Raw genomic sequence first — 12,043 nt, forward strand, 5'->3', positions numbered from 1 at the left:
CTTCTCATGGACAGGCAGGTGTTCAGCCAACTCTGGGACAGCAGGGCCCCATCACACACAGCAGTGACTTGGGAAGACAAACACCATCACTCCAAACATCCCCTCTTCTTCCTTCCCCCCCTCCCCCCTTTATTATACACTGAGCATGATGCCATGGTCTGGAATGTCCCTTAGGTCAGTTTGGGTCACCTTCTCCCAGCTGTGTCTCTTTCTACCTCCCACACACCCCCAAATTCCCAGCCAGTGTGGCAGTATGGGAAACAGAAAAGGCCTTGATTCTGTGCAAGCCCTGCTAAGCAACAGCAAAAAGATCTCTATATTATTAATCCTGTTCTCAGCACAAATCCAAAATGCAGCCTCATAATGGATGCTGTGAAGATATTAATTCTACCCCAGCCAAAATCAGTGCAGCTAACAAATGGTTGCATATTTATTACATCTGTAATTGTTTCCATTAAAACATTAATTTCTCTATACTCTGATGAAAGAAAATGTGTTTAGAAGTTTAAACACTTCCAAGAGTTTCATTATCAGTATTTTGAGTATGAAAACATGTTAAAACAATTGCACACATTTACTGGTTTAATCTGGGTAACATGTTTCTACAACTGGTTTCCTCTGCTAGTGAGAAACCTTTTTTCTCATTCTTGAATTTCCTAGTGATCAGAAACATCCTGATGTTCAGCACCTTAAAGAGGAGGAGACTGCTGAAGATCGACTTGCCAAGGTATATTATCCTCATGTCAGTTGCTGTTGACCTGCTGTGAAGTATTAATGTGATTTTTGTTGTTGTTGTTGTTGGTTTGGTTTGATTTTTTTGTTTCATGGCAGCAAAACAAACACCAATTTCTAGTGAATTCTAACAGTCACAGCCTGACACTTGGCTCTTAGGATTTCTATCTTGGCCTAATACCAGTGAACTGAGTGTCAGATTGCACAATGAGCAAAACCAGATTCAGATTGCTAAATCTGACTCATCCTCAGAGCTGGAAAGTGACTATTGTGTCACTTGCTAACATCAGGGCTCTGTCAAAGGGAAGTTAATGCCACAGTAGAGACTTCCAGGGAAGTCCCAGATGGAAGAGCCCCCTGTGGGAGCTCTGCCCTGTGTGAGTAAGCAGAGACACACTGCTGTGGGTCAGCTGTGCTGGCATGAAATGGGAAATAAGTGCCTACAGCAAAGAGATGTACTTAAAGTGAGTATTAGAGATGTGAACTACTAGGTAGCAGGATGATCTGGAATGAGATATGTAGCATCAATTAAGTGACATTTTTAAACATATATATGTGTATATTAAACATTAAGACTGCACCTAATGTTTTTGAACTTTTACAGAATAAAGCAGTGGAAGAATTGCTGAAAATCAAAGCAGAGTAAGTCTAACTATTGTTCTTTGAACTCAAAACTAGTATTAAACTAATGACAGAAAAATAGATATATTTAAGCAATAACAGTAGAAGATCTCAAAAGACATAATTTGTGTTTACACTTCTGCAAGATACCTTGAGCTCCTACTCTTTCTCATCAGTAGGTGGTAGTAGCACCTATTACTACATAATACTATATCAGAACAATACTTTATTGGGTAGAACCATAAAAACCTAAATTGGAAGGAATGTTTTTAAATGTTTAAAGTTATTTATATGCAGTGAATTGTAATTGCATTCCCTTTCAAATTAAATTGAAATACTGTTCATTTATTTATTAACATTGTAAATGTTTTGTAATTTTAAACATAATGTAATTATTTGGGCATTATGCTATTTGTATAAATTTCTGTGGTTCACCTTGAAAAATTAAACATTTTTATTACTAGAGGATTTCTAAGTTGTGTTTACACTATTGGGCAAGTAGTCCTCAAAGTTCAAGTGTTTTGTACCTCAAATGGATAATAGCAAAGAAAGAAAATACTTAATCAGTAGACAAAAATTAGTTTGAAAATGTTTGTCCTGCTATTCTTTCCCTAATCTGTATGGCTTCAGGATTTATTGTGGCTGAATCTTCTAACATGTGAGTTATTTACATTTGATTGAATGTTTTCTATATAAGTAACTTCTTTTAAGGAGGAAGATAGTTCTTATGCGCACATCATTTCAAAAGTAATTTGCATTAAGTTTTCCAGAAACCCTAGTCTGGAAATTAGGGATTATTTTGCTATTTGATGCACTGATCTGGCATTCCTGTCTGGTCTCCAAGACATACTTTATAGCAGTGCTACAAAGTGTCATCCAAACAAATAATGGACAAAGAGAGAAAATATTTTTCTTTTCTCATCAAGAAAACGCCTTGACAAATGCAGCAAATGAATACTGTTCACAGAGCAGGTCTTAAACACCACTCTTCAATAAAACAAAACTGTTGACAAAAATTTAATGTATGCGATATTTTAATTGATCTGCAAAATTACAGAATTCAAGTTCATAGAAACAGTAGACAGGCTGCTAGGTTTGATGGCATAGTTTAATATCCTATGACTTCATCTGCTGAAAATGTTTTAATTCTAGCCAAAGTGGTATTCATTCTGTTACCAGGCCAACCAAACAGATTCAGACCATGTGAACTGCTCAGAGATGTTTCTGAGCAACAAGGCTGTTGGGGGATAGGCCACAGACAAACAAGCATTTTAGAGGAAACCTGAAGAGCAGCTGAGTTCAGCTGGAAAATTTACATTCCTTAGGTTAATTAATGTGAAGTGTTCTTGTAGGTGAAGCTTCTGCTTTCAATCATGAGTGGAGTTGTATAACCTGGATTGCAAACATCATAGTTCCCAAAGAGAAAAGCAGCTCCAAAACATTGCCTAGTTGACAGTATCAAATACAAGAACTGTGAAGCAGAATGAAATATTTCCTTTCTTTAGCACTAAATTCTCAGGGAAATAAAATATCTCAAAATAATGCTTTTAAAGGAGCCTCCCTCCATGTTCAAGACTGACTTAGTAATTCAGTTGTATGACATTTATGCTGCTTTTTAATGTTTTATGATTCTTTTATATTGACAGATTAGAAGAGACCAAAAATATCCTCAGAAATCAAGAGAATACCTGTCATGAAATGACTCTGGAGATGGAACGAACAAGGATTTTGGAGCTCAAAGCATTTAATGAAAAAGAAGAAATTAGATCAAAACTGGAGGAAGCATATGAAGAAAGATACAAGATTGAAAAGGTTACATATATATAATTTTTTGTCACCTTCACAGCAGAATCTTATTTAGCAGATGTACAGCTGTTATGTTTTGCAGTTTAGTTCTATTTGTGATGTTCTCTGCACTAGTGAAAGTGTGGATACAGAAATCACTTAGTAGTACAGGTAAAATGGTGTTCTTTTTTTGCCCTTCAGCGGGATCTAACATAGTATCTGAGGAGACATAAGACAAACATGTATTTCCTGTATGAACCAACTCTTGCATCATATGTTAAACTTAAATGTTAGTATGTTAATAGCTCTTAGAAGCTATTGCTTCTGAAAAGAGAAGGAGAGGCTACTAAGAGGTACACAATGTATTTATTACAGGAAATGGAATTGCTGAGGAAGCAAGTTGAGTCGCTTGCTGAGGAGAATGGGAAATTACTTGGTCATCAAAACCTAAACCAGAAGATTCAGTATCTTGTGAGACTGAAGAAACATAATGCTAAACTTACAGAGGTAAGTTGCAGAGTAGATTACAGATGACATAAGAAAGAGCTAAGGTTTGAGAATGAAAACTAGAATTTGTTCTCTTCTGTTGGAGAGGAACAGAAACACCTTTGATTTTATGCAGTTGAGTACCTCATGGCTGGTGTGTCTCACAGGGCACAGACAAGGATCTCCATTTTATTTTCTCAAGTATATAGTGTATAAAACACTAGAATAACTCTAGATATACTGCTTGTGTAAAAATTAAAAAAAATTAGAAGTGAGGATATTTTCCTTAATATACCCATGTTTTTTCTCTGTTTTACAGGAGACTGAAAAACTACGAATTGAAAACGCTTTTTTGAAAGAATCAAAAAAAATGTAACATTTGTAGACATCATTATCAGCTGTAATGACCCAAATAAAACTGCAGAGCCATATTTTTTTTAAAAAATAGAATAAGCAAAAATCAGTTGTCAAATTTGACTTTTGTGTGGTTCTGGAATAGTCAAGTATTTAGTTTGTAGTTTTTTTTTTTTTTTTGCTGGTAATAACTCTAAGTGAAGATTGTTACTCCAGCTCTCTGTGGGCAGCTTTTAATGATATTTTAACACCTTTTTATAATTTTTCAATTTAAAAAACTGATTCTGTAGAGGTGCCAGGTAATACTTCCTTGAAACTTCCGTACCTTGCCAAGGAAAACCTTTCTCACTGGAAATGCATCTGAATTTTTGTCTCCTTTTGTGGCTTTATTCAGGTTCCTACCTCTTCTGGAAATGCTACATTTTCCATCAGAGCCAGAATTCAGAAAAATGTGAATTTAGTAACAGGCTTGTAAATAGTACTATAAATACATTTTTGGTTTCTGTTTTTTCATTATTTGAAAATAAAATGCTTTTCAAACCTTTTTCTTCTTAGTGTAGACTTACAGTATATAGTGCTTCTATAGTAGCACTGTAGGAAATTCTAAGTATTTTGCAACCATTTTCTTATCAAAGAAGTGAAAAATGTTAGGAAAGAAGATGTGAAAATATGCAGAACATTTTAGGAGTACAGCATAAGTTCATTTAATCACACGTAAAGATTTATTACAAATAACTAAAATGTTTGTTAGTGGAACACAAAATGTTGATTTCTATAGCAATATCAAACTAGGGGTTTTTTACTGCCACTAACCCTATCGTTTTGTTTTCTGGCTAATTCATACAATACTAGTTTTGACCACATGCACGGGGGCAAAAGGGAATACAGAGGAAAGATGTGTCTGGTAAAGAGCAGGATCTATCTAATGACTTTCTACATTACTTGGATGAGGAGAAGAAGAATTTCTTATCTATGTACCTTATGTACCACCTTACCTATGAATTTTTAAGTTGCAGATTTATTCCCACTTGAGAGGGGAAGTATAGAAATAAAAAGCTGACCTTAAAGGGAAGAGGTGTTGGGGTACGAGTAGAGGTCAGAACTAGCACAGCCGACAAGCACCAAGGCCAAGTGCGTTTCATCAAGGGTGCTTTTATTTGTGACTGCCATCTTCTAGGTTTACAATGTTCCTTGCCCGTCTGTTTCTGGACCGTTTTTACATGCTACTCTTTTTCTGTGTTGTACGTGGCCACAGCAGAAGCCGCGTTCTTCTCCGGCTCCACGCTTTCCCGTTTGTTCGTTCAATAAAGCCCTTGTATATAAGCGAACACGGCCCACGTGCCCTTCCTTCGCTCCCCGGCCGGGGCCCGCCCGTGCGCGGGGCGGCGCTGGCTCTGCGAGGGCTGGGCCGGGCCATGCGGCCGGGGGCCGGGGCGGCGGCGGCGGCCGCGGGGGCCCTGGGGGCGGCGGCGGCCGCCGCGGCGAAGCTGGGCCTGGGCGCGGGCGGGGAGGCGGCCGGCGGCCCGGTAAGGAAGGAGGCGGGCGGTACCGGGCGCCCCGAGTTCCCGTGCGGCCGCCCCGCAGGCGCCACTCTCGGTGCTCGTCGCGGCGGTGGAGGGGAAGGAGCGCGCTGGTTCTTCCTCCGGCGCTCCCAGGGGCTGCCCTGGATTTTCAGGGAAAGGGGTGCGGTCTCGGAGAGCGGCGCCGTGACTCCTCTGAGGGAGCCCAGGCTCACAGGACTGACTAATGCACGGTGCCGACGTAAACAGCGGGGAGGGCGCAGCGGGGCAGCCGGGTGTGAAGAGAACGAGCGTGCTATGGGAATGCCCCGAACCAAGCCCAACTCTACGAGCCCATGTGCCGTCCTTCTGCATCGGGGTTACTTTAAAGCAGGGTGTTAGCATGATTAAGCATCAAATGCTTGTCGTCAGCCCACTGTTATAGCAGCGCCCTTCTGCCTTTTATTCTGTCTTTGCTCGGCCGTGGCTAGGGCAAGGAGGTGGAGCCCTTGCTTTCCACTGTGCTTCTCTTTGGGTGATGATCTTTATCTCGGTCGTGTATCACAAACCTCCGTGTGCATGAGGTTACATGGGACTGCTGGCCCTTCACCTCAGAGATAGTGTCCTTACTTCCAGGAATCACCTCTGGCACAGCCACGGCAGAGGTGGAGTGGGCACGTTGTTGTGCATGAGTGGGGAGAGGAGGAAGGCAGCATTCAAGCACTTTGGGGAGATTAATTTAGACATAGGTTGTTACCCACATGGGAAATGTACATTGGAATTTGAAATCGTAATGGGAACCCACAAGGGAAGCTAGATCTGAAACAAATCCAGCCTTGCACCAGGGGGGAAAAAATAAAAAAAAGGAAATCTATTATTAGAGAGGGTTAAAAAGGCAAAAAAAAATCAGTACCTGCCAATCATGATCCTTTCTGATATCTCAGAAAGGAGAAGTTAAACGAAAAAAATCCTGGCACTCTTCACTTCACCCAAAAGAACCCAAATTGTGCTCTGTACTGAGAGAGTGGTAGAACATGGCATTACTGAAAATGCTGACAGCGTTTTTTCTGAGTATTTTTCTGTGTTCAAATTTATAAAAATATTGCCAATTTGTTTTGGGTGGGGGTGGAGGTTGGTGCTTCCTTTTTTTTAATGTGCTATGACAAAGTATAATGTCATTGGTGTGAAGTGTTGCCAGAAGGTCAGGAGAGATTATTCCTCCTCTCTACTCAGCCCCAGAGAGGCCACACCTGGAGTTCTGGGTTCAGTTCTGAGCTCTCCACTGCAAAAAAGAGATGGAACTGTTGGAGAGTCCAGCAAAGGCTTATAAAGGTGATTAAGGGATCAGAGCATCTTTTTTGTGAAGAGAGGTTGAAAGAGCTGGGACTGCTCCTCCTGGAGAAGAGAAGGTTCAGGGAGATCCTTTTAATGTGTAGAAATACCTGCAGGGAGGGCTCACAAAGGATGGAGCTAAGCATATTCCAGTGATGCCCAGTAACAGGACCAGAGGCCAAGGGCACATGCTGAAATGGGTGGTTCCCTCTGAACATCCAGAAACACCTTTGAACTGTGAGGATGATCAGGCACTGGCCCAGGTTGCCCAGGGCTGTGGTAGAGTCTCCATTCTTGGAGATACTCACATACTGTCTGGACATGGACCTGTGCAATCTGCTGGAGTGATGAGGTTGGACTAGATGAACTTTGGAGATCCCTTTCAGCCTCAACCATGCTGCGATTCTGTGACTGTTTCTTTTTTCTGGGCAGATTGGTTTCTTTCAGTTTTTAAGTCCATTCCAGGTCGCAATTATTAATTAAATTAATCAGCTTAGCTGTAAAATTAGCTAAGTTTTATGTGAGTGCTATAGTCTTCCTAGTAACTTAAATTGCACGGGACTGTAGATCCGTAAATATTTCAGTGCACATGTGGCAAAGGCATTTCTGCAGAGCATCCATGAGGTGACAGAGATTCAAGGTGTTTTGTGTTGGAGGAAGAACTACAGAAATCCCAAAATAAGTGTAATAGCAGCCATCACTTGTGCAGCATGGAACACTGCAGCAAAAACTGTATTGACACTTCTAAGAGCTGATGATGCATGGTAGCAGGATACTCAATGGCACCACAGGGATGGATTTCCTGGTCAGAAGGATGTGTTGATGTGGCCCAGCCTGAGAGTGACCTGACCAGGAAGGGTCATTGCACTTGAACAAAAGTTCTTTGCTTTCTCCGCTCCCCTGACAATCTTCATCTAAAATTACTTCTGCCACTTCAGGAGTGATTCTGGATTATCTGAAATGTACACTGAAATTAATCTTTGCTTAGAAAAGCAATCAGAACAGTAATCCTTGACTCATTGGGGTGGCTCACCTGAGCCCTTAGCAGGGGAGGAATTTATCTCCCTCCTTCCTTGTGGGGAACACGTGGGGATGTTCCTGTCTGTCTGAGTACCATTGCCATGGCCACTCTGCTGCCCTGGGCATAGAAGAACTTGACCTCTCTCTGACAAACTTTTCTTCTGGGCATGTGCCACCTGCAGCTGATTTCCCTGGCTCTGCATTAGGAGATGATAAGAAGCCGTGGGTTCCGGGTCACTTTTGAAGGTGGCATAGTTGCTGTGATGGTGGGAGCCAGCTTTGCTTCACCACTGGTGGTCTCAGACTAGCTCAAGTCTGGCAAGGTCTCTGGAGGTCTTGAGTCCAACCTTTGTTTACACATCACCTTCTCCAGCTAAGTTTTTCATACTCAGAAGGTTGGAGAGCCCATGACCTCTGTTCCAGTGGTTGATCATCTTTGCTTTTCCTTGTAAGAGATTTAATTTGTTCCAAACTTCATTTGCCTCTTGTCATATTCAACTGGACCTTGGAAAAAAGCCTGGGCTCCATCCCTGTATACCCTCGGGCTAATGTTGAAGGCAGTAACAAGATTTCTTAAAGGTTTTTTTTACCTCAGCAGCATGATCCAGAAATACTGAAGTTAGGTGAAACCCAGAGAATTGTTTTCCCCTCTCATCCCTGCTCCCAACTCTGCTTACTCATTAGAGGTGTGTGGATGTACAAAACTCCCTGAGGAAAGCAAAACTCCCAGGTCATACAGGCAGAGGATGAAACTGGGAGGCAGACCCCATCCTATGGTGAGCTCTAACACAGCAGTTTTCTTCCTCTGAGGAGCAGTAATTGCTGGACATGGTTGTCCCTCTTACCCATTCACACAGGATTTGTCAGGGTGTCAGTGTGAAAACAAAGTGATTCACTGGTGGGAATTATTCTGAATCTTTACTGTCTCCCACCTTTGCCGCAAGTGGGGCAAAATGAGGCCACACCTGCACCATCCCTCACTGGAGTTGGATTAGCCTTGGAGAGCTTGCGCCAGCCATTGAGCATGGATGTGCTTTACATTGTTTTCCTTTTAACTTTGTACTTGCCATATCATGTCACTTGCTTCAGAAAAGTGTGGGCTCCCTCACTTCTTACAATTAGTAATTTCTTCTGAGTGGAAGCAGGACACAGCTGGTGGACCCCATTGATTTGGGCAGCTGGCAGGAGGGCACTGCAGCCATTTCCACAGGGTAGGTGCCACCTCTGAGCTGTACTTGGTGGCTTCAGACCTGCATTTCTGTCTGCCTCAAGATGGATCCCACCAAGGACTGAAAGGTGACAGGCTATGAATGTATTATTGCTACAGGCTTGGACAAAGCTTTGCTTTCACTTGTCACTGTTTGTGAGAGTTGTGATCTGGCTGCCTGTGATCTGCCTTGGTGTCTTCACATCAACTACATGGTACCCAGGAGCTGGGGAGATGGCCTCAGCTGCTTAAACTAGGAAGGGGTGGGGGACACTGGGAATGGTGCTGGCTTTTCAGGTGCAACTGTGCTCTTTATTCAGACTAAGGCAGTTAAACATCTGGTCAGGTTGTTTAAGGAGGGAGATCTTTCTTGAGGCCGTTGAATTCAGAATTGGTTTTATTGCTACTAAATGCTAGAGCAGACACCCCTCAGTAAACCTCTCTACTCTCCAGTGAGTGTACAAAACAAGACATGAAGCCACTCAGCTCTTTTCCTCCCAGAGATCCTGCTCTGCCCTCTCTGCAGCAGTCGGGCAGGCCAGGTCCTGGGAGTTCATAAGGACAAGTGCTTTGGGGCCACCCAGGTCTTGGCTCACATTCACAACAGTTGGGTTCTGGAGCACACACAGTGCCAGCATGTACATGTCTGATGTCAAGTGTTAAGTAAAGTGCATTTATGGGCTTTGAGCGTGGCACCATGTTGTGAGCTGGAGAGCTTTCTGCAGACTGGCTTCTGGCATGGCAGCTGCTGCACATTATCCCAGCACTTCTCAGCTTGTAGTGTAAGGCTGGGCCTGCAGCAGGACATGGCAGGCTCACAGTTTGTCCAGAGCTGTTGCCTTGTTTCCATTTCCTCTGTGATTTAATATAATCATCTCTGTGTAATATCAGCTGTAATTCAGTTTTAAAAGTGCACACCATTAGGTTTGGCTCCGAAGTGCCCATGAATTACTGAGGTTGAATATGCGGAGGGTGAAAATACACAGAGTTTTCTGTTTTGTCCTGCAGCTGCCAGTGTTGCTTCGCCTCAGCTGTGTTGGCCTGGTGTTTGTGTTGAATGCAGTGATGTGGACAGTCTTCACAAAAGCCTTACGACTCTCCTCCTCCTCGGCTGCTGCATCTGTGACAACAACAGCCTCCAACTTCATCTCTTCAGTGAGTAGACCCCTTCTCCAGACACTGAAGCCTGAGGAGCAGCACAGCAAGGTGGGAATACCCACACTGGTTGTAGCTCATCTCCCAGTGCAGCCAGTGTCGCTGGCCACAAAGGGAGAGTTAGAGGCAGAAATGATTGCGAAATGATTGTGTCAGGCCTCTGCTGCTCTGATAGTTGTTCATGGACAGGTGATGGAACTTTCCTGGGTGGTGCAGGAGGAAGGGTGCATTGCATCAGCAAGGCAGTTTACTGAACTTTTCTAATTGCCAGTGGGAGCTGGAGCTTTGCTTCATTTTGCTTTTCCTTTGCAGCACCTCACTTGTGACAAGCCAGAGTCACCCTTGCTGGGTGTGAAGATGCATCACCTCTTGTGACAGCAAGAGTGTTTGATCCACAAGGCTTTTCCACTTGCTTTTCACTCTTGGCAGCAGTCCACCTTGTTTCTGTGCTCCAGCTGGCAGACAGTTCATGGTGGTGTCCATGTCCAGTAATCAACAGTAATAATAAACACGCAGTCAGTGAGAGATTTGGCTCCTGAGAAGTGCTTGGAAGGCAGCAAAGCACATGCTCATCTGCCAAATCCTGCTTTGGGACCACAGTATGGCTATGCTTCCAGGCTGTGGTGGAGTTGGTCATCTTCAGCATCACCTTCAGCAGCCATTCCTGTTGGTCATCCCAGTAGGAGTTTCCTCAACTAGGTTTTTTCCAGGGCTGTCTCTCCCAGAAGTCCTCACAGCTCTGGCAGTATAAGAGGCCTTGGGGCAGCTCAGCCCAGCAAAGCTTTGTGTCTCTCTTTTCCTTCAGGCTGTGCTGGGAAAATTGCTCTTCGGGGAGACATGGACCCCTCTGTGGTGGGTCGGCCTCACCATGACAGTCTGTGGACTCATGCTGCTGCACATGGCTGCACCCCAGCTAGTGCAGGTCCCAGCAGAGAAGAAGGAATGATAGATGCTGGAGGGGTCACAGTGCCATGCCACCCCTTTCCAGCCTGTCTTATGACAACATCCCCAGTCCCCACCAGCCTCTGAAGACATCGGCCACCAAGCTGCTACCCTCTGCTCACTGCTCATCTGCTGACTTGCAAAATCACATTGGTCACATCTTTCCTGGTGTTGGTGTGGTGGCAGTGACAGCCTCAGAGGGAGCTGGTCAACTCTGAGTCATTATTGTGAAAATTAGGGCCAGAGGCTTATCAGCCACTCCTCCTCTTCACACCCTGTGGCTGTAGAGCTTTCCCAGTTTGGGGAATGCTGAAAGTACAGGTGGTGGTTGTGGAAGGTGTTTGTTCATCAGTATTTTTCACAAAAGGACCTATCCCAAAATAGAAAAGCAATCAGATGCTGAAGGCAGCTGTTATTCCTGCTCTGCTGTTCCTTTCTGTCTCTTGAAATGATTCTGTGCCCACTGCTATCTGTTAGGCTGTGGAGACTTTCATTAATTCAGCTTCCTCTATCACCTTACAACTTGCCATTTGTATCTGACATCTAGAATTTTTACTTACCCATTCTTGACATGTTAATCACTGTAAGAGTGCTGTTCTTTCCTTTAAACCCTTACCCAGAAGAGGGTTTTGATCACCATTCCCGCTTTGAGTAGGTCAAACTAATTTTGGGACAATTCAACAGGCAACCTGTTTTCACTTGGAGTGTCCATGTTCAATACATTCCCCATCCCCACTCAAGTTGACAATTGCTTTAAAGTTTGATAAAAGGGAGTATCTCAAGCCATATTCTTTCTACATCTCTGGATGATGCTTGTTCTCATTCATGTGATATGATGTGATCAGCCAGGTCAGTGGTGTCAAGGTATCTGGTAAATTTTGCATCAGTGATTACTCTGTGTTCAGGTGTC

General features: G+C 43.4%; 2 protein-coding genes across 2 annotated transcripts in view; both read left to right on the forward strand.

Moving 5' to 3' along the window:
• KIF15 (kinesin family member 15) overlaps positions 1-4,892 on the forward strand; it is a 34,843-nt gene extending 29,951 nt beyond the window's left edge. Inside the window, exons 31-35 of the mRNA XM_062505127.1 lie at positions 661-727; positions 1,337-1,374; positions 3,000-3,165; positions 3,514-3,645; positions 3,944-4,892. Coding sequence (XP_062361111.1) covers positions 661-727; positions 1,337-1,374; positions 3,000-3,165; positions 3,514-3,645; positions 3,944-4,000 — 460 coding nt within the window. The 3' untranslated portion in view covers positions 4,001-4,892. The remainder of the gene's footprint in view (positions 1-660; positions 728-1,336; positions 1,375-2,999; positions 3,166-3,513; positions 3,646-3,943) is intronic.
• A 501-nt stretch (positions 4,893-5,393) lies between these two features.
• Positions 5,394-12,043, forward strand: TMEM42 (transmembrane protein 42). Its single transcript, XM_062505248.1, has 3 exons — positions 5,394-5,504; positions 10,045-10,191; positions 10,997-12,043. The coding sequence occupies exons 1-3, from the start codon at positions 5,394-5,396 to the stop codon at positions 11,135-11,137; spliced, it is 399 nt and encodes a 132-aa protein (XP_062361232.1). The 3' UTR covers positions 11,138-12,043.

This window comes from Cinclus cinclus, chromosome 1 (genome assembly GCF_963662255.1).
Source record: "Cinclus cinclus chromosome 1, bCinCin1.1, whole genome shotgun sequence".
Lineage (NCBI taxonomy): Eukaryota > Metazoa > Chordata > Aves > Passeriformes > Cinclidae > Cinclus > Cinclus cinclus.

Bases quoted from the DNA above. Each gene is read 5' to 3' on its own strand.
- TMEM42 (XM_062505248.1), top strand. From the start codon at position 5,394: ATGCGGCCGGGGGCCGGGGCGGCGGCGGCGGCCGCGGGGGCCCTGGGG. The intron at 5,505-10,044 runs GTAAGGAAGGAG...TTTGTCCTGCAG, and splicing joins GGGAGGCGGCCGGCGGCCCG to CTGCCAGTGTTGCTTCGCCT. The intron at 10,192-10,996 runs GTGAGTAGACCC...CTTTTCCTTCAG, and splicing joins CCTCCAACTTCATCTCTTCA to GCTGTGCTGGGAAAATTGCT.